At 34.2% G+C, this 23,176-nt stretch overlaps 1 protein-coding gene across 1 annotated transcript; it reads right to left on the bottom strand.

Annotated features, from left to right (window-relative positions):
- Positions 1–3,691: 3,691 nt before the first annotated feature.
- On the bottom strand, positions 3,692–16,647 carry LOC129228431 (transmembrane protease serine 9-like). Its single transcript, XM_054863111.1, has 4 exons — positions 16,644–16,647; positions 12,310–12,425; positions 5,538–5,862; positions 3,692–4,029 (listed from the first exon to the last, which is right to left on the bottom strand). Exons 1-4 carry the CDS (start codon positions 16,645–16,647, stop codon positions 3,692–3,694), a joined length of 783 nt encoding a protein of 260 aa, XP_054719086.1.
- Positions 16,648–23,176: the final 6,529 nt, after the last annotated feature.

A 23,176-nucleotide genomic window follows, 5' to 3' on the forward strand; every position in this document is an offset into this window, starting at 1 on the left:
AACATGAGCGGAAGAAAATCCAAGTGCCTCCATTACACCTGAATAAGTAATCCAAAGGGTTTCGTTTCATTAAGTATAAACACGGGTGTTAAAACTATTCACGCTTGAACACACAATATATATCTAATTATGGTCGCATTGGAAATTGTAAAGAAGCAAATGGTTATTAACTAACTTAATAGCTGCGTACATCGTCTAAAAAATCAAGGGCAGTCCAAAATGCAAAGGCGTAAAATTAGTTTCGACACATTTTACTACTCTCTAGACATGAAATACCAAGCAATCCAATGCTACACAGTTGCTGACTGCAGCAACCATAGATAAGAAAAAAAGAAGTTCTCGTTATTTCCGACTCATTGGCGCCTGTGTTGGAAGGATGAAATAGGTTTTGAAGCGTTGCGTCATCACTTCCGCTTCTAGATATCTTGAAATAACAAAAAGCTTTCTGAATATTGAGGAGTTCGCTATTGGATGAAGGATTCCTACTATTTCGGAAACGTTTCCGATATATCTAGAAACGTTTCCGAAATTTGTTACAGTGAACTAGACAACCACAATTACTAAGTATTTTTGTAGAAACGCCGATGAGTAAAAATCAGGGCTGTGGAGTCGGAGTCGAAGAGTCGGAGTCGGACTGATTTTGGAATAAAGGAGTCGGAGTCGTTGGAAAACATGCCGACTCCGACTCCGGGCTTCTTTTTTTCTTTCCTTTTCACTGACTCTCCTTGCATTTTTTAAAAATTGATTGCCAATTGGTTCGATTACATGTATAAAAAGATACTAATGAGAAAATAACTGCCATTATGGCAATCAGCTAGCTTGAATGCTTACCGAACTTTCTGTAGCCGTCCCCTAGTTTGCTTGCTTTTTAACTTAACTAATAGCAACTGTCAGCAAACGGTTTTGTTGAATAACATTTTCAAGTAATCACTTTCAAATAAAACTAGAAATATAGTGTTTTGTTCTATCTCAGCAGGGCTGTGGAGTCGGAGTCGAAGAGTCGGAGTGATTTTGGAATAAAGGAGTCGGAGTCGGAGTCGTTGGAAAACATGCCGACTCCGACTCCGACTCCGGGCTTCTTTTTTTTCTTTCCTTTTCACTGACTCTCCTTACATTTTTTAAAAATTGATTACCAATTGGTTCGATTACATGTATAAAAAGATACTAATGAGAAAATAACTGCCATTATGGCAATCAGCTAGCTTGAATGCTTACCGAACTTTCTGTAGCCGTCCCCTAGTTTGCTTGCTTTTTAACTTAGTTAATAGCAACTGTCAGCAAACGGTTTTGTTGAATAACATTTTCAAGTAATCACTTTCAAATAAAAATAGAAATATAGTGTTTTGTTCTATCTCAGTTTAAAATAGTAAAAGAAACGTAACAAATTAGTAAGTCGACGCCTGTAGCTAAGGTTGAAACGTTTAAGTGTGATCGGCAAATTCAAAGAAGTTCTGACTCGAAAGCACGAATCCAAAAGATTCGATGAAATAATCTAATGTTTTTTTCTTTATTAAGCCTATTTCTGTAAGCCTGGTTCTCACTAAAAAGTATGTAACAAAATAAGTGTAAAAAATTTCTTGATTACAACACTCAAGAATTGCAGTTAATCTTAAAATCTTCATATTTAGGTTAATTTTAAAGCAGCCAATAAAATTTAAATTAAAAATTTAGCGAAGAAGAAATATAGGTATAGTAAAAGCTATTCGTACAAATTTGTATACCGCCGCGTTTTGTGTAAAATTAGCTCCTGACGCATATGTGCCATATTTCCGTTGAAATTTTATTGATGAAATATAATTTAAAATATATTCGTGAAAATTTTCAGAATTAAAGTATTTATATTTTTTATAAACTCTGAAATTAACTTTGGGTGTCATCTACTAGATGGATGTCACCAGGGGCAAACCACTCCCTCTCAAGAGCTTGGATTTAGAAAAAAAGTTTTTTTTCTCTCAAGTTACAGCTTTCAAAAATTGAAAGCACACGATTTGATCAATATATATTTGTTAAACATTAAAGGGGGGCAAATTACAGATAATCATTTTCAAAATTTTTAAAAGGGATTTTTAAGTCATCTCACTTTTTAACTCGTAACTATTGGAAAGTTTGATTTTTAAATTGAATTTCTAACGTTGTATGACGTCTTGGGTTTACAATAAAAAACAAAATGCTAAATTTTCATAAAAAGGAATTAATATTTCAATCTCTGCTAAGAGGTTTTCCCCCTTCCCTTGAATGGAGAGAGGGAGTTTAAAAAATACAATTAAAAAAAAATTAAAAAAAATTCGGAGTCGGAGTCGGAGTTGGAGTCGGGCGTTTCAAAATCCAGGAGTCGGAGTCGGGGTCGGAGTCGGCCATTTTCCTTCCGACTCCGCAGCCCTGGTAAAAATTCTTTGCAAAAGGAGAAACCTTCCAGTCGTTAACGGTATTTTCCCCTTTTAAAAGGCCCCAGTTTAAGAAATGTTACAGTCGTTCAGGGTAACATTGAGTCACAATTTTCCTATTTTAAACTGCTCCACTGGAAGAAACGTTACAGTCATTCTCTCAGGGTAACTTTTAGCCACAATTTTCCTATTTTAAACTGCTCCACTGGAGAAAACGTTACAGTCATTCAGGGTAACTTTTAGCCACAATTTTCCTATCTTAAACTGCTCCACCGGAAGAAATTTTTCAGTTATTCAGGGTAACTTTGAGTCACACTTTTCCTATTTTAAACTGCCACAACTGGAAGAAACGCTACCGTCATTCAGGGTAACTTTGAGCTACAGTTTTCCTATTTTAAACTGCTCCACTGGAAGAACCGTTACAGTCATTCAGGGTAACTTTGAACCACAATTTTTCAATTTTAAACAGCACCACTCATATTTAAATAGTTTTATCCTATTTGTTGGGATAATACGGAATAAACGTTCCTAACTATTGTACAGTGAGGAGCTAATTATAGTAAAATCCATTTAGAATGAATTATTAACTTGATTCAAAATTATCCTACCATCTAATGTCAATTTGGACTTAGAGTCACCTAAGAAATAGAAAGCCAAATAAATCATTTTAATAAAAATAGTACAACTTCAACACAACAAAATAAAATTTCGAAGTGGATAAAAACTCCTCTTTTGTACTTCACATCTGCACTAGCTTTTTATTATTTAATAAAATTGCATGGAATATTGCAATACAGAAATAGCACTTTCAAAAAGTTTAATCATATCTTCCAAACAGTAACTTTTGCAATATTAAACTATGCAATGAGTTGTGTATAATACTACCAACTTTTTTTTTGTAAAATAGAGGGTATAAAACTTATTTCATAGCCAGCCTTGCCAGGTGAGTGCAGCAATTGGTCTTTAGGTTTTTTTTTAAAAAAGTCAAATACACTGGAAAATTGAAGTGGCGCAAGTTAACCGGATTGGCTCAAAGTTACTCTGAAGGGCTGCACTTTTGTGGATCCCATTTAAGGTATGCTTTGGACAACGTTGATTCAGTTTAAGTTCTTAATGGGACACATCGTTAATCCAGTTCAAGTTCTTTATTTGAGTCATCGTTAATCCAGTTTAAGTTTCTAATTTGAAACGTCGTTGATCCAGTTTAAGCTCCTAATGTGAAGCATCGTTTATCCAGTTTAAGCTTCAAATGTAAAACATCGTTAATTCCGTTTAAGTCCCTAATGCGAAACATCGTTTCTATTCTGTCACAACAGTTGAATTTGCATGATGTGTCGTATCCATTCTATGCACTTGGCGACGCTGGTGTAAACTCCAAATTTTCCTTCTTGACCGCAGCCGTCGCCAAAACTCGTAACTCCATAGATGGTCCACGCTCCGTCATCTCGTTTGTGTAGAAGGGGTCCACCAGAGTCCCCTGCGCAGGAATCCACTCGGCCGACATCGAACCCAGCGCAAATCATATTCTCGCTGATGAAGAGATCGTCGTAGGAAAGTCTGCACTCATCCAGGGGGATGACAGGGACTTCTGCCTGGTGCAAGGTGTCTGTACCAAAACTTGCTTCGTTGCGTCGCTTCCCCCAACCTGTAGCATAGAAAAAACCTCTTGGATTAAATCAATCGAGAATTGAATATGTATTGGGCAGCGTTGGAAAGATGATACAAAGTTTTACCTTTTGAAAAATGCTATTCAGAAATGTAATTGATTAGAGTTGATCTAAAAATATTATGTATAAGTGTTTTGACTAAAAACGACTTTCACGTTCATTTACTAAAAACAGTGAAATCAACTGGAATTAAAATTCTCTAATTATGGGACATTATTATTTTTTTGTTTTAAAGTCCCTTTTTTTTTTCTCTCTAAGTGATACTTAAAACTCGTTTAGTTGATACAAGTTTGGCACCTTGGTGATCATCTATGTTCTATGCCAGGGATGTCCAACCTTTTTGGCTCAAAGGCCACATTATAAATTTTTGGAGGCAAGGCGGACCAGCAATCCATCATTATTTCTTTTCAGATGGTTTAGTTATTTTTGGTCAAATGAGGGGAAAAGAACAGGTAAGATGGTTCACACACATCTTCCAGAAATATGATTTTCTTTGGAATCTTCCAGAAATTTTTTGAAATTGAAGTCCTCTAAATGCGATTTTAAACTATCTTTGATGATTTTTGGGAGGAAAGTAAAAGTTTAGACTCTCCTCTATGGAGAGGTAGTTGCCCCTTCCTGCATCTCTCCAGCTATGATCTTCCTTAGTAAGGGTTTTTGAGATTTTCTTGGCTCAGTTTTCTTCTAAAATGCTTAAAACGAAATAGATTATGAAATAAAAAATACATTTTCAGTTTGTAAACTCCCTGCGGGCGGTAAAAATCTGCTTACTGACCGGATTTGGCCCGCGGGCCGTAGCTTGAAGAGCCCCAATCTATTCTAGGGGGGAAATGAAGGTGTTAAGTAACGAATTGCAGCAAATTTTAAAACTGTTAGGTAAATAAGTCCATGCAATGCAAGTTTAAAACTAATGTAAAAATGTAAATAGTTGTATACACTTGAAATTTCATTGTTTATAGCATAAACCTTTTTTTTGTGCTTAGTTTTATGTTTCTTAATTTTCTGTATGATTCATGAAATAAGAGAGAAAAAAAAGTTTTATTTATATAGTTCTACATTATGTAACTATTGATCCCACTGCTACAGAATTTCCCTAGTTTCAAAGACAAAAGTTAAAATTCAATCTAAATCCTTAAAATAACTTTGGAGATATCGATACTGAAATGATTTGAAATATTTTAGTATCCATCTTTGTAAACGATTTTTTAAATATGTTGGTTACGTCGACCATAATATGGCAGTGCTACTGATGACTGCGAGGCCCAAATTGAGAGCAATGCCGGATCTTGGATCGATCGAGACGGACTTTTTGCCTCGGGCTAGCAACTACGAGAGGTGGTAAATTCTCCCATTCCTGTGTTTTTCCGTTAAAACTGATAAAGACTTGAAGGAAAACAGGTAAGGGACATTTCAAGTTTCTGCTCCAGCTCGGAAAAATAGAAGACTCGCCACAAGTTGGAATGTATGCATTATCTCATTAGCTTACCTAAAATGGTAGCTCTGGCATAAGGAGGCAGTTCGTCGCCATCTTCCGGCAAGCAGGCAGGTCTAACATGCCTGTCTATCGTCAAAGGGGACCTTAACCTCAGAAGTGCGAGGTCGAACTCCACTGTGGACGAGTCATATCCAGGATGGACGAAGGAATGGACCACCTTTTGCTCTTGCTCAGTACCTTCCTGCTCTGATAGATCGTGTTCTCCCGCCCTGATCCAGAGTCGACGCCGGACGCAGTGGGCAGCGGTCAGCGCCCACTGGGGACTCAAGAGAACGCCACCACAAAAAGGCTCACGAAAGCGATTCAGAATGACCACCTGTTGAAGAAAGGATTGCAATAACAAAGGATTTATTTGAATTTAGTAGCAAACAGGTGCAGATTTAGAAAAGTTGCTTAGTGCATATGTTAATTTATGAATAAAAATTCAGGGGTGCCCATCCCCCCCAAGTTCAATGGCGCAACCCCCCCCCCCAAGATTTTCTCAACCCTTTTTCACTTTTTAAATTTTTAGCTCTCTCTTTTATTTTATTTATTTAAAAAAGAATTTTTTTTAACTTATTTATTTATTTTAAGTTACTACTATTATTATTATTATTATTATTATTTTTTATTAGAAAAGTTCTGTGCTACGTCAATATCACACATACACACAAACTAAAATAAAATAAAAGAAGGGAAAAGAAAGGAAATATTTCACTACATTTTATGATTTTTTTCCGTTTAACTGTTCTATCTTCTATACATTTCTCTTCATTTTGGTAAGTTTTCAGCATGCATTGCAAACTAAGGGGAGAAACCAGTTTAGACGGGTCCAAGAATCCATTTGTTTTGATGTCATAAAATGTAAGTAGAACTATTCATAAATACGTTGTCCAAATTTCAATTCAAAATTCCGTTTAGTTCCAATGCCATGAGCACTTAAAAAACTGAAGATTGGAAAATGTTCGCAGTAATTTTTTTAATCACGTTTTTCTCGGAACGATTTTTTTCAACTGGTGTGCATTCTAGCGCAAAATGTTATTGGCTAATTGGTCTAAAATTTTTTTTAAAAATTCTTTATTCAATTACGCTGTATATGAACCTAACTCTGGGATGATATTTTTTTAAAAATATTTTTGTAATGCGAAAAGGGTGAAAAAAACTGGTAGAAAAACGTGAATTTTGTGATCAAACACTTCAAAAACATGAAATGTTTTATTTTTTAAATCAGAATTAGGTTTATATTCTGAGGAAATATGTTGTTAATGATCGAAAAAAATTAATGATTACAGATAAAAATTGAGATTTCAGGAATGCACACCAGCAACAAGCTCTAATGGCGCCCATCCATGGACATCAGCTTCTTCTTCTTACTCTTCTATTTCGTGCAGAAATGACTTAAAAAAATTACAAAGTGTACTTCAAAGTATGAATAAAATATCCTTCAAGTTTGAACAAATTCTGATTATTCCTTTCGTGTTGAAAAAATTCACGAAAAACACTAAATTTTCTGCCTTCCAAACCCCTTAAATTTCGTTTCGTTTTAAAAGTAGTGTAAAGATGGCAGCACCAGCATTGATCGTTCTTTTGCGTCCTCTGATCACTGTCAGTTTTGGAACAAAATTAATACAAATGTGACAACCAGCAGTAGGCTCTTGGCCCAGCTGGGCTGGTCCTAGTCAACTTATTAGTCCTCAATGAAAATCAATGGCCCTCTTCAAGGGCGTATATAAGGAAGGGGCTGAGGGGGCCCGGGCCCCTTCCAAAATCTGAACTTATTTTGCTAAAGGTAGTTAGTTATTTTTGGTTTTAATTGCTCACAAAGAATTTCCAAACTTTTAGCTACAAAGAAAAAAAAATAAAGAATAAATAATTATGGTAGTGATAGTAAAAATTATAAAAAGTTAGATCAGAGATTTCCGAACTGGGTGCCAGAGAAGGAGGTGAGGGTTGCCGCGAAGGGACCACAGTAACAATAATATATACATAAAACCAGACTATAGGATGCTGTGAGAACATTCTAATTCTTTAAAGGGTGCAGCGCGAATTATTACAGTTTGGAACCTTGCGTTAGCTGGGCTGGTACTAGACAATGATGTTCAGAAGGGGGTCTGGGGATCTGTACCCCTTACTCAAGAAAAGAATGTGTCTTGGGAAAGCGAGGTTATTTCAACAAAAAGAAAAGCAAATTATGTTGCGAAAAAAATCCAATTCTTTCAAAAAAAAAAAAAAAAATCTTCAAATTTAATTTTTTTTTTTAACAGATGCAGCTTATTGCTTAGCAAATTAAGTTCCCCTCTCCTCCCCCCCCTCTTTTTTCTCTTTTTTCTGTCTGAAAAGAAGAAGGTTTTCAAAATGTTTCTCTCCTTAAGTCGCGTCCCCTGCAAGATATTTAAAATAATTTTAGTTGTTCGGTTGGAGTAATGATAGAAATTAAACCCTAAAGACGCATTTATTTAGGCGTTTTTCAGACCTCAATTTCAAAACATTTCCGGAGGAGGGTCCGCGAACCAACACCCCTTCACTAAGGTTACTACAAAAAGTAGTCTGAAATTGTGCCTTTACGATTTCAATTTTGAAAAGTTTCGGAGGAAGATCCCTGAAACCGCTCCTTTCGTCTAAACGTCTTCAAAGATGACCTGAAATTGCGTGTTATCTTTCAGAGGAGGATTCCTGAATTCTTGCTTTCCAAAGATGCCTAATGTTAGGTAAAAAGTTTTAATTTCTTTTAAAAAGAACCTTAAAAAATTAAAAGTTACTGACTATTTATCAGGTTATTTCGTCCAACACCCCTCATATTTCTTCCACCTCCCCCTACTCGCCCTATTTTTATTTATTTTTTATTTTTCCTAGTCGGTCTAAAAATAGGAAAGTCTTCAAAATGCTACACTTTGCAAGCCCCATCCACTCACTAAAACCATTAAAGAGCTTCTCAAACCTCGTTTTCAGGGTTTCAGTGTCAAAAGTTTTTCAGGGGACAATACCAAGTGTCTTGCCTTCTGAAAGCATGGAAAGTCGTTTAAGATTGCTTTATTGGAGCTTCAACTTCGAAAAATGGCCAAACTTCGTTTTTTAAGACTTAAATTTCAAAATAGTTTTTTGGGGAGAGCCACAGAACCGCCCTGTCCGTAACATCAATGACATTATTCCTAAACTGCGTTTTTAGAACTTCAATTTCGAAAAGTTGAGCGGAGGGGTGATGGATTTTGCTCTATTTAAAAAAAAATCAATGGAAGGCAACTTCAAAAAGCCCCATTCCTTTCATTACACTAACGTCAAAAAATATATCCTATAATGGCATTTTAAAGATTTCAATTTCTAGAAATTTCTGCAGAAGGCCGTCCCCTCCCTCGAATTTTTTTCTCCCCTTAGCATTACCAAAAACCATCTAAAACTGCGTTCTTAGGACATTCAAAAACATTTCCTGGGAGAACCCCCTTACCTCCCTCCACCCCCTCCCACTATTTTTTGGTTGCGCCAATGGGTAACAACATGAAGTCCTTGCCTCACCTCGAAAAAAAGATCAGGGCGCTTTTGCTCCCCCCTTCAAAAAAAAAAAAAAAAAAAAAAAAAAAAAAAAAAAAAAAAAAAAATTGAAAATACAAAAAAGTGGGAGGGGGGAGCTAATCTTGGTTATATGGGCCCCCTCCAAAATAAAAACATATATACGACACTGGCCCTCTTAAAGGCTATTCGCCCCCTTGCTCATTACCACCTTTTCCGGTAAGCTGTTCCAAGTGCCCACAACCCTACTAAAATAGTAGTTTTCCTTATTTCCAGGTTGGCCTGAGATTTGAATAGCTTAAAACAATGACCCTTCGTCCTGCTTTCGGTGCAGAAATTTAATCCATTAACATCATTCATTTTGATAAATTTAAACAATTGAATCATGTTTCCTCTGATCCTCCTTTGCTCCAGGCTATACATATTAAGTCTATTAAGTCTGGTATCATAATCTAAATCCGAAAGTCCTCTTACTAGTCTAGAAACCCTTCTTTGAACCCTTTCTAATGCACAAATATCTTTCCACAGATAAGGTGACCAAAATTGCACAGCGTTCTCCAAATGGGGTCTTACTAAACTCCTATATAAAGGCAGAAGAACCTTCTTAGATTTGTTTGAAATAGATCTATTAACAAACCCGAGCATTCTGTTGGCTTTGTATACTTGCAATGCTGCACTGTTGACTAAACTTGAAGTCCTGATTTTTTAAGTACCCAGATCAATAACATTTTCTGCCTGACTAATGATTGAACCCTGTAACAGATAACTCGTACGGTTATTCCCATGACCTAAGTGTAGCACTTGACATTTCCCCACATTAACTGCCATACCCCACTTATCCGCCCACTTAGTAATATAATACTCTTGCAGTTGTTTTACCTGTTCTTCATTTTCTACAATCCCCATTATTTTTACTTCATCAGCAAAACGATTCATGCTTCCAGAAATATTCTCATTGATGTCGTTCATAAAAATAATAAACAAGGGAGGACCTAAAACTGAACCCTGGTGAACCCCGCTTAAAACATCACTCCATTTAAAATGATTTCCCCTCACAACTACTCTTTGTTTCCTTCCATTCAGTCAATTTCTAACCCAAAGTAAAGTTTTTCCTCCTATTCCTATAGCAGCTAATTTGCAGAGAAGAGCAACATGCGGTACCTTATCAAAAGCTTTTGAAAATCAATATAAACAACATCCACACACTTTTTGTTATCTAAAGCCAAGGTAACCTTGTCGTAGAAATGCAATAAATTAGTAGCACACGATTTACCTTTCCTGAACCCATACTGCAAATAGTCTCTAAGAAATTCATAATGTCAATTTCGATCAAAGTTTCGAAAATCTTACAAACCACTGAAGTCAGACTTACAGGTCTATAATTCCCAGCATTACCTTTAAACCCTTTCTTGAAGAGAGCGGCGTTATGTTAACCAGTTCCCATCCTCTGGCACTGTCCCTGAGTTGTAAGAAGCATTGAAAATATTTAAAATAACATCCACTAATTCCTCTGCACATCCAACTAAAATTTTTGGATAAATATTATCTGGTCCCGAAGCTTTAGTTGCTTTAATTTTTTTCAAATGAAATAGAACCTCCTCCCTGGAAAACACAAAATCCTCAAGCTGCGTTATAGCTTGTGTCTTGCTAATCTCAACTGTTGAGATACAGTTATTGCTGGTCACAATGGAAAAAAGTTATTTAGAACATTTACATTATCCCAATCGTTTTGGATTATATTTACATGCTCATCAACCAATGGTCCAATTTGATTATATCGAACTCTCCCAGAATTAGGGTAAGCGAAAAATCTTTTAGGATTCCCATCAGTGTTATCTGCTAACCTTTGCTCCAATTCTCTTTTCCGAATCCGTACCAAAAACTTAAAATTTCGTCTTGCCTTACAGTACTGGAGCCTATCTGCATTGTGACCAGTTTCCTTAAACTGACGAAAAGCCGCTTGTTTATAATTCAGAGCTTCTTTAATCTCCCTTTAGAACCACATGGGTTAAATTTTAGTACTAACACCATTTCTCCTAAATGAAACATAATCCCGTACCGTTTTTGCCAGTTTTTCCTTAAATTCCGTCCACTGCTGATCTACGTCACTATTTTCCAATCCTGACGAAAAAACCTCTTTCAAGCTCTGCCTCAGTGCAACAAAATCAGTGTTTCTGAAATTGGGCACAGGCATAAAATTTTTAAATTTGTACACTTCAAATTCAATCCAGAACCTAGTGCTGTATGACCACTATCTTCAATATGATCCCCTACACACAACCCCTGAACAGAACTCCCTACGTCACAGAAAACTAGATAGAAAATAGCCTCCTCTCTAGTCTCCTGCGTTAAGCATTATTACCTGAGCTTACCTTAGCTGAGGTAACACAAAATTATAGGTGATCAGTGAGGTTCCCATCAATTTTTCTGAGGGTATACTGCCAGTAATCTATTACGCACAATATATGTATGTGATCATACACATAATGTGTCATAATATGAAAAATTTTGAAGTTTGAGGGTATACGCTACACTTCTAAAAAATGTTTTGAGAGTATGCGGCGTATATGGAGTACACCCTACGGGAACATCACTGTAGGTAATTAATAACAACCAGTTTATTAAATTTTAGTTTAGGCGGGCATATTCCACAGAATATTGGTATTTAAAATCCAAAAAGTGGTCCCAAAATCTTTTTAAAACAATTCAAAAAAAAAAAAAAAAAAAAAAAACACGACTCGTTTAAGGGGGCAACATGGTATGGTACATGTTTCTTCTAGAGTTTTCTACGATAAAAGAGCCCTCTGGAAAAATTGCTAAACGAGATCGTTTAATACTTTTCATATTAAAACGCAGTAAATTCTGCTGTTCTGTTATTTCTAGTTTATTTATTAATAAATGTAGCGAATAAAAATATGACAAATTTTGATTAAAATGTAGCCCAGATAATCTTTTTACCAGATTTTTAGGGTTTTTTTTTTTTTTTTTTTTTTTAATGCATAGAAAATAACTATATTTTGAAAAAGAGACAGAGTGACTGAGGAAGGAGGAAAGCAATACTTTTTTTTTATCGTAAAGTTTTTCTCAACCAAAAAGAAGATAAATTGAATGAAACAACAATTTGCTAAACTTTTTGTTTCCTTTTGATATTGCACGAATAATATCGTAAAATTTATTTTTTCAATGCTTCACTAAACATGATAAAGTTGTTGATGAATCAGACTTTCCCAAAAAAAGTTTTGAAATTAGAAAAATAAATTTAAAAAAAAAATCTCATTACCTGCCATGGCCAGCTGTCTTTGGCCGCTCTTCTTCCGCCAATGATTCTCAAATCAGCTGATACTTCGGCCACGCCACATTCTTGGTAATCCAATGGGTGCTTCCTGTTCAAAGAATCTGCGGGACGAATCAAATAGTCGCTGATAAGTTATTTTTAACAAACAACTAAATTACATGTACTTCGTACGTGAACACGCAAATAACATGCTTTCATCACCCTCATCAATTGGGTTGTTTCCGAAATTTTAAAAGTTCTCTTTTCTGAAAGAGCATGCTCAAAAACAAAGGATTTAACATTTTTTTAAATAATTTCACAAAGTTCAATATATTTTAACAATTATTTTAATCGGTGCGCAGATTCAATTTCATCTTTTACGCTTTCGCGTATGACATCACAAGTGAGGAAACACCATTCACTGATGCCTTTAGAGCAGATCGCAATATTTAGTTCGCTTGTCTATTATCATGCACTGGCAACGCATTTGACAGCAAGCGTAGAGCGCAAATCTTAATTCGCTTCTTAATTATCATGTACTTTTTTCCGCACACACCCCATCTTTTTGCTGTAAGCTTTATATTTCACTGTCTGGGGTAATTATCATGTACTGGCAACGCGGTTGACAGCAAAGCATAAACATTCAGCACGCCAATGGAGTAGCACTCCAAAGTACATCACTTGTGACGTCTTAAAGACCATGTCTTATTTCCAAAATCGGACATTAAAAAACTTAGATCTATATACATAAATGGCTACTTCTGTAAGTATGTCCGGGGTAAACTTCAAAACTACTCGACCGATTTTAACTATTTTTTTTTACCACAGATAGTTACATTATCAGGAAGCATCATAGGCTATAATTTATTTCTGAAAAACTTAGTTTAAAAAAGTTATGATGCAAAACAGTAAATTTCACGTAATTTCCCCATTAAAAGATTGAATATAAAACCCATTATTACAAAAATTCGTTGCCTTAAAACAGCATTATTAATAGTAATCATAATAACAATTTTGAATCAAGACTTCTCTGGAGCAAGCAGGACATTTATTGCTTTCTGAGTATTTCTATACTCATCTATGCAATAGTCGATAACGGAACTGAATAAAGAGACAATTGATTTTGGCAACAGTTGGAAAAGAGAAAGTGTTCATTGTCTAAAATTACGCAGGCCTGCAAAATTTGGGTCATGAAGAAGTGATTATACGGTAATGAGTGACTTTTGTTCTATTGGGTGCGCTGATTTCAAATATGATATCCATTTTTCTCAACCACATAAGAGATTTTCACCAATTGGGCTTTAACATATAGGCAGAAAAGTCTATTTTTTCCTATTCTGAGAGAAAGAGTCTTTTCAAAATATGTGTAAGTTTATTACATACCAACGAGTTTATGCATCAAACATACAATTGTGAATTAGTTACTAAATATATGCATTAATTTCATAGAAATAAGAACATAGTAATAATTAATCATAACGATTCAATTATAACTTCAAGCAATCTTTTCAACTGGCGCTGTTTTTGCAGCCAAAGACTATGTAATAATGTTTCTCGGCTTTCATTTCCCCATATAACCAAAATATCGCAATTAAAAGAATCTTTAAAACTTTTGTTAAATGTGAAATAATCCGCTAACTAAATTAGACAAATCTATAATCAGCACAAAAACTTCCATTAGTTTGCCTTCGGGTCATTCCATGTCAAGTGATCCAAAATTTGGGAAATTTTTTCCCTCACCCTTTTGTATTTCTTTGAAATTTGGCTCATCGATTGTACCCTTCGAGGTAATCAAAAGTCCAAATTTTTAGATTTTTATATCTATTATTTTTTTATTTATGACACTTTGATTTTTCGAAAAACCCTCTTTTTTTCATGGATGTTTGAACATAAAATGGACGATAACTCAGCACCAAATATAGATAGAAAGATTTGGTAAAAAGCGTTTTAAAGTACATTAGTTGCTGTTTAATTGAATATGCAACATGACTAATTTCAGAAAATTTTAAATTTTTGAAAAATGAAATTTAAATTTGAAATTTAAATTTCTCAGAAAAGGTATAATGATTTTTTTTTTAAAAAAATTCTCAAAAAATTGTGTGTATTTTATCTTTATTTGTGCAAAGTTTCAAGTTGGGATCTCAATGGGATCATATTTTTATGAATTTTTAAATAAAATTGACTTATGAAATAATGACATTTTTCAGATTCTAACTAGTTAAATATGGGGTTTTCTTACTGGGGATGGTCTAGTAAGTAGTAATTGATCATGATTATGCTTGAAATCACCTGACATGAATTTGTAGATTGGTAAGCCCCCCCCCACCACTTTTATTTATTTATTTTTTCAAAATATTTCGAAAATTAAATAAATAAATAAATAAAACAAAATAAATAGTAAACTTATTAAAAGTTGTTAAATAATCTTCTTTAAAGCAAGAAAAAGCCCCCTCCCCCCAGCACAACCACTTTTTTTTTTTTTTTTTCAAAACTATTTTCAAAACGCAAAAAATAAATAAGTTAATGAAATAAAACAAAATGAATAGAAAGCATATAAAAAGCTGGTAAATGTTCTTCTTTAAAGCAAGACGAAGTACATCCCCCCCCCCACCCACACATACGATTAACACTATAATAGTATCACGCCTCACCTGACGCTTTTTTTTTCTGACCAAGTGTTTCTTTTTCAATCCGAACTTCACAAAATGTACTTGATTAATTCACTATCTGATAAGGAAAGTTATGATTCATTTCATCCCCTACCCCTGCGCCAACTTTCAATTTTGGAGGGAGGAAAAAAATAGTTTGTTCCAAGATCATAGCAAAATAGGAGTGTTTCCCCCCATTTTATTTCATTCTTTTCACACTAAACTAAAAATCAATCTAAATATCAGATCATATGTCTGTCCGCATAAAACTAAACGTCTTTCCACACATTTAGAGTGCAGCTGTTTTTTTCTTTGCTTTAGTGCTAGCTTTCTTTTAATTTCAGTTGTAAAAGAAAGCATATATGTATCTCCGCATAAAACTGTCTTTCTACAACATTTGGAGTGTGGCGGTCTTCTTTTCTTTAATGCTAGTTTTCTTTTTAGTTTCAGTTGTAAAGGAGAGCAATGCAGCGAGATCTATTTATGCATATATTAAAAGCAGTTATAGATCAAACAAATTTTGCTAGTTTGAGCATAACCTTCCATGTTGTTAAGCTTCATTCCAGATTGCTCTTCCCCCTCCCTTTCCCCCTCCCCTTATCGTCCCACTTTTCGAAAGGAAAAAAAAAAGCTGCAAATGAGTGATTCTATTTGTCTGTTAAAGTTTTTCTGACTTTTAGTTTTTATGACCCCCTCCCCCCCATTTATAAGCCTTAGTCACTGCTGGTGTTTAGCAGCGTGCATCCCAGTTTATTATGATTATAACTCTTACGTGCCAGCTTTTTTTTTTTAAATACAGTTTTGAAAAAAAAAAAAAAGATAAAAAGTGGTTGTGTGGCGGGGGGGGGGGGGGGGTACCAATCTACAAATTCATGTCAGCTCATTTCAAGCATAGTCATGATCAATTACTACTTACTAGACCATCCTTAGTAAGAGAACCCTATATTTAACTAGTTAGAATCTGAAAAATGTCATTATTTCATAAGTCAAATTTTATTTAAAAATGCATAAAAATATGATCCCATTGAGATCCCAACTTGAAACTTTGCACAAATAAAGATAAAATACACACAAATTTTTGAGAATTTTTTAAAAAAAATTCATTATACTTTTTCTGAGAAATTTAAATTTAAAATTTAAATTTCATTTTTTAAAAATTAAATTTTTTTTGAAAGTAGTCATGTTGCATATCCAATTAAACAGCAACTAATGTACTTTAAAATGCTTTTTACCAAATCATTCTATCTATATTTGGTGCTGAGTTATCGTCCATTTTATGTTCAAACATCCATGAAAAAAAGAGGGTTTTTCGAAAAATCAAAGTGTCATAAATAAAAAAATAATAGAGATAAAAATCTAAAAATTTGGACTTTTGATTACCTCGAAGGGTACAATCGATGAGCCAAATTTCAAAGAAATACAAAAAGGTGAGGGAAAAAACTTTGGATCACTTGATATGGAATGACCCCTTTGTGTACAATTTCAAACAATGGCCAAGTTTTACTATTTATTTCAGAAGAAAATGTTTAGCATCATTTTATGGTCACCAAAATACCTTAGCATTCTGTGACAATATTTCTTTGACGAACATTTGTAACAGACAGTTTTACAAAATAGGGAGTGGGAGCATTATCCAAGGTATCCCAAAACGATTACCACAAATTTGGTAACATTTTAAATCGCATCAAGAACCCATTATCATTGAAATTTCCCAAAATAACTATAGCAAGTATAGTGGGACTACGGACGGCTACATTTTTTCAAACCGTTTGTATTTCAATAGCTCTATAGAAACAAATTTAAACAATGTAAAAAAAAAAAAAAAAAAATGATAAATTTTTTTTAACAAGTGAAATTTTTTCATACTTTGGAAATTTATCATATTTTTACATGCTTAAATGTCGTGCATTCGTTTCTAACTGAATACTATTTTGTTCTTTATACTTATTGCTATATTACTTTTATGGGTAAGGAAGAATCTCTATTTTTAATCATGTCAACGCCTGTGTTTTGAGTTTTTTCAATTAAAACAGAAATCGAATGAAAGAAGCATTGTTTCTCACAATTATTACTGACCCAGGCAACGCCGGGAATTTTCTCTAGTAAATAAATAAATAAAAAAACTTTTGGGGGAGTAAAAAGTTTTTTTCTGGCTCCATGTTATATTTTTTGCTTATTCTATCAACTTCATTGACTAAAGGTAGTACTTTTTACTGAAGGAAACATCCCCATTGTCTATCCGTCAGTGGATGAAAGAATGTTCTAATTAGACTCTAACAAAAAAAAAAAAAAAAAGCGACGCAGCTAGAAGGAGTAGTTAATAGAACAAAACGCAATTTTAATTATGCTACCGATAACTGTATAAAACCTTTAATTTAGCAAATATAGAGAATACTCACCTGTTTCGTTTAAATCATTGTACAAAGATAAGTGCTGGTACGAATGACGGGCAATTTCAAGATACTTTTTCTCGCAATGTCCACCTTTGGTATAACAAGCTTTTACTTCCTCTACTGGATCTTTACCACAAATATTGGGAAACTTGCAAGATCTAAATGTAAAATGACGATGAAAATATAAAAAATAAATAAATAAAAGTAGAATATAACTCTCCACCGCCCAGTGGCGCATCCAGCCGATTGTTTTGGGAGGGGCCATCCGAAATTTTTGAACAAACTCCCCAGGGCCGAATTTCGCTCCCTGCTGCCCTAAGGCAAATATGAAATCTGCCGCCTCCTCCGCCCCTAAAAGAAGCAAAATATCCTTGACTCAAAAAAACGTAAAAAAGTGTTCCCCAGATTCAAACTGTCAAACTTATGAAGAAATGATGGCGTTTCACATTCTGAGGCGCCCCGATTAAATAATCACAGTGATCTCCCAAAAAATTTTTTATTCGTCAAATACGATGATTGAAAAACATTTGACTTTCATAAGATGTGTGAAAGTAATCATTATTAAATTACAAGAAAAAATTGTCTCTATGGAAAATGAAAGAATGCTAATATTTTACTTTCAAGAATAACAATTTAATTCAAAAAATGTGTATTATAGGGTCTGGTGGGGGAAAGTGGTCAATGGGGTAAAGTGGTCATACGTCAAATAAATGGCTATAGCTTGGAAATAAATGTTCGAATGAATGTGAAAATTTTATTTTAGAGTAGAGCAGTTAGAAACTACATTTTGAATACAAAATTTTGCAACTGGCAAAATTTTATTGGGTAAAAAAAAATATTTTGCGTGAATATGAAAATTTTTAAAATCTAAACACCTATTTTAACTTCCTTGGGAAATTTTGTTTGTTAGAATTAGGAACAGATTGACTGTACAGGAAGCTTCCTACATGTCTCAAGAACTCTTATTCATTAGTAGTTAGCTGAATCTATTTTAGGTAATTTTTTAGAACAATTTAAGTAAGATGGGGTAAAGTGGTCATAATATTAGGCTTAACGAATATTGTTCATCTAATGTCACTTAATCTTTAAGTATAAGGCCGATACAGATTAAATATTAGTTTTACTTAATATGTATTGTTTTTACAGTAAACGGGGTTAAAAATACGAGTAAATGCTTATATATACGCATAAATACTCGTGTAGGCACGTACATAGGCGTATTCACATAAATGCGCCAATAAATACGTGTATGGGTATGTCCAAGTATTTTTTATCCATACAGCTATACATTCTACTATACATGTATATGCTCACTTATACTCATATATACATGAAAACTTATATACTCAGGTAGACACGTAATATACGCAGTCGTACTCGAGTAGACATTTACATACAAGCATAAGAAATACAAGTATACAGGGTGAGTTTAAACTCTTGAGCAAATTATTAAAAGGTGTTAGAAGGGAGGATAAGAAGCAATAATCATAAGGAACATATAGTCACAAACACAATGCTGACGCGCTACATGCACGCAAAGCCAGAAACTGATGGATGCAAAAAATGTCACAAATTTATTACACAAAGACAATTTTACACAACATTTTAGGTCTCAAGAAAGTTTTAAAGCGATTGATGAAATTTGCGGCCTGCAGCTGTAATAAATGTGTTTCGCAATCACAAAGCACTCTCTGTTGCAATAACGAGACTTTTGAAAAACTTTCATCAGCCGCTGCGCCTTTGTTGCGATGCTACTACAGGCCGTAACTTTTAAGAGTCATTTTTTTTAAGCTTGGACACTTTTGATAGTTGATGTCTTCGATTTTCGTAAAAATTTCAGGATGTGTTAGTGGTACTATGATAAGAAAAAGTGAAGTTTATTTTTTTTAAAAACTGATTTGTTTGCCCTTGAGTAGAGGTCAAAGTTTAAGAAGGTGAGAAAAAAGAGCTTAATATATGATTGCTTTGCTTCACAACCAATGGGTGTAGCAAGCCAATTTTTTTTATGTGGATACTACTTGATACTAGGTACATGCTAGCCGAAATATTTTGGTCGCTCATTCATGGCTTTGAGGGCAAAGGTCAATTGAAAATACTACTTTTTAAACTTTTTTTGCCCTGTTTGGGCCCGGATATCTGCTAAAGCCGTGAGTAACCCTCGAAAATAAGTATATACCTAACTACTCACCACAGTATAGTACTAAGAAAAACATGAAATAGCATGGGTTACTCTTTGCTTTAGCAGTTAAACGGTCTCAAAGTCGATGATTTTTTAAAAATAGCCAAGTTTAGACGTCAATAACTCTGATCGCGACGCATCAACAACTTTGGGACACAGCTGTAGTTATAGTCGAAGTGGTCTATTTTAAGGTCCAGGTTAGAAACCCATGGCAACTAATAAACTTTTTTAGTTACACGGTCTCAAAGTTGAAAATTTGATCTATAATTTCAACTTATTTTTTTTTCAATTACTCTATGACTGATGAGTTAGTAACTTCGAGAAACAGTTGTAATCATACCCTAAGTGATATAGTTTTAGACTCAGGTGAGAAAACCATGAGATTTAATCATCTTGCTTAATGAAACGGTTTCAAAAATGATAATTTACCCATAAAATGTCAAGTTTCAACTACGCTAATCCACGAGTCAAAATTTTGAGACACAGCTGTAATTACAGCTTCAGTCCCCAGCATTCAGTTTTTGACCCAGATTATATACCCATGGGACTTGTTAATTTTTTTTGCAAATACAACCTTTTTTTTCACTCTTCATTTGCGCAAAACAATCAATTTTCCTATTTCTTAATGTCATTCTTGATTTTATAATCAAAATAAGTCAATGCTGTATTTTATAAATAGGATTTCAATTGCACAATAAAGTAAGTACAGTAGAAATTTGCATACATGAATAATAAACAATTGAAAGTAAATAAATATTTTTTTTACTAAACTTAAAAGGCAAAATATAACTCAAAATACAGCACAGATTTGCTCTTGCAGACCCGAGGTTTGGAGTTGCATGGAGAAAAATTTACATTTGAAACTTATGAAGGTGGCTTTCCTATAGCTCCAATGCCCTTATCTCTTGGAGAATTGATCTTACTTCATTTCTATCTTCTTCCTAGGGAAAGTACACTTAAGTTTAACAAGATAGAGACACTCAAATTTAAAGGTTACCATTATAAAAAAAAGCTATTATCAGCTAATAGATTTTCCTTATATTTATCTAATCAATTATTTAAAAAAAAAATATTTCGATTCTATTAAGCAAAAGGAAATCTTAGATTTTTAAATTTTCAATGCGAATGCATTATGTATAGTAACTTACTTGCTCATTGTCTTCAAGAGTCTGATCATGTTCCACAAGTTTTCCTTTTTTCATCTTAGACGCCATGCGATAGAACATGCTCCTAATTTGTTGAGTCGTCAGATACTCATCAGGCGAAAATAGTTTTTCTCCCTTTTGATTTCTTTTTTCTCTCATTTCTTTTGCCGCTTTTTCGGGAGTAATTTTTATGGAAGTCTTCTCGCCTTCCAAAAACAGCTGACGCATAAAATTCTTCTGCTTATCGCTAAATTTTGAAAATTTTCTAACTGGCAATGCCCATCCAGTTTCATCAAAGAATATTTTTTCATACAGCTTCTCAGTCATTATTTTGCGAGTAGATAATGGTGGGATTTGAGTTTCTGCTATTGTACGGGTTACAGAGCAAGAAGCTTTCATTTTTTCTGCATACAATTTTCTCACATTGTCTAAGGAGGTTTTAGTTTGAATGTATTTGTGTTTTCCTGAAGCTATATGTTCTTCCAATTCAATACTATCAAAAAATACATCACTGCATTCAATTTCTGGACAAAAATACAGGCACTTGTACTGTCGATCTCGGCGATGATTCGATGAAACAGATGTTGCCTGATTTTTCCCAGTTGAGCTGGGAACAATATCTGGCCAACATTCTCTCTGCTAAAAATTTAAAAAAAGCTGGTTGTTGATAGATTTTGTTTTGAATGCTCCGCCTTTCAAAGCTTCGGTTCAGTGTTGTTTGTTTAAAATGGCTACATCAACCACTACTATCCGGTTTTATAGGTTTTACATATAATTTAAGGCTGCCATCTATAAAATAAAGTACGAAACTTTAAAAAAATTAAGAAATACATTTTGAAAAGGGAGAAAACTCAACACGTGCTATTAACTATATTGAACAAGTAAAAGTTCGAATTAAAAATATATTTTTTTGAAATTTTAAAAGTGTCATGGGTATGAAGCAGATTCTAAAACTACATCACTTGGAGCACAATTACAGCTGTGTCTGAAAGTCTTGTTTTCGTGGATTAGCTTAGTTGAAACTTGACACTTTATGTTAAAATTATCATTTTTGTGAGACCGTTTAATTAAGCAAGATGATTAGATCCCAAAGTTTTCTGGCCTGAGTCTAAAACTATATCACTTTGAATGTAATTACAGATGTTTTTCTAAGTTACTAACTCACCAATCATAGAGTAATTGAAAAAAAAAAATGAAATTATAGCTCAAATTTTCAACTTTGAGGCCGTATAACTAAAAAAGTTTATTAGTTGCCATGGGTTTCTAACCTGGACCTTAAAATAGACCACTTGGACTATAACTACAGCTGTGTCCCAAAGTTGTTGATGCGTCGCGATCAGAGTTATTGACGTCTAAACTTGGCTATTTTTAAAAAATCATCGACTTTGAGACCGTTTAACTACTAAAGCAAAGAGTAACCCATGATATTTCATGTTTTTCTTAGTACTATACTGTGGTGAGTAGTTAGGTATATACTTATTTCCGAGGGTTACTCACGGCTTTAGCAGATATCCGGGCCCAAACAAGGCAAAAAAAGTAAAAAAAAATAGCATTTTCAATTGACCTTTGCCCTCAAAGCCATGAATGAGCGACCAAAATATTTCGGCTAGCATGTACCTAGTATCAAGTAGTATCCACAAAAAAAAATTGGCTTGGTACACTCATTGGTTTTGAAGCAAAGGAATCATATATTAAGCTCTTTTTTCTCACGTCCTTAAACTTTGACCTCCACTGAATTGCCAACAAGTTAAATTTGAGAAGAAAGAAGCTACACTTTGTCTTATCACAATACTAGCAACATATTCTGAAAGTTTCAGGAAAATCGAAGGTGTCAACTATCAGGCTCCCATTCACTTTGTCCAGCTTTAAAAAAATGACTCTTAACAACTGCTCTAATATATTTCTTAAAAACTAAAATATTAGGTAAAATCATCTTAGTGCAACAAATTTGTGCCCTGCTTTGCATCCATCAGTTTCTGACTTTTTGTGCATGTAGCGCGTCAGTGATTATAACTTCCTTATGATTCTTAACTTCCTATCCTTCCCTCTCACACCCCTATGATTTTTGCCCAAGAGCTTAAATTCACTCTGTAGGTCGACATGTATATAAGCGTATATTCTCGTGATACACACATGTACTGGTGCATGCACGTAAATGTACGTATATACGTCTATACAGGTATATGGTCGTGTTTACGCGAATACATGCATATATACTCGTAGTACCTGAGTAGATACATACTCCAAAGACGCACTGGATGTATCCACGAATTAACTCGTGTATACCCGTATATGTATGTATGTACACTTATATATGCGTATATACGTCTACTTTACACATATATACTCAAGTATGCACGCATTTTCTTGAGATACAAGTGCATACGAGCATATGATGTTCGTTTATACGCGTATATACTCGAGTCGTATACACATGACACGTGTATACACGTGACACGTATGTACTCATGTAGACACGTATACACTCCTGTAGGTAATCACGTATAC

Source organism: Uloborus diversus, chromosome 8 (genome assembly GCF_026930045.1).
Source record: "Uloborus diversus isolate 005 chromosome 8, Udiv.v.3.1, whole genome shotgun sequence".
Taxonomy (NCBI): Eukaryota; Metazoa; Arthropoda; class Arachnida; order Araneae; family Uloboridae; genus Uloborus; species Uloborus diversus.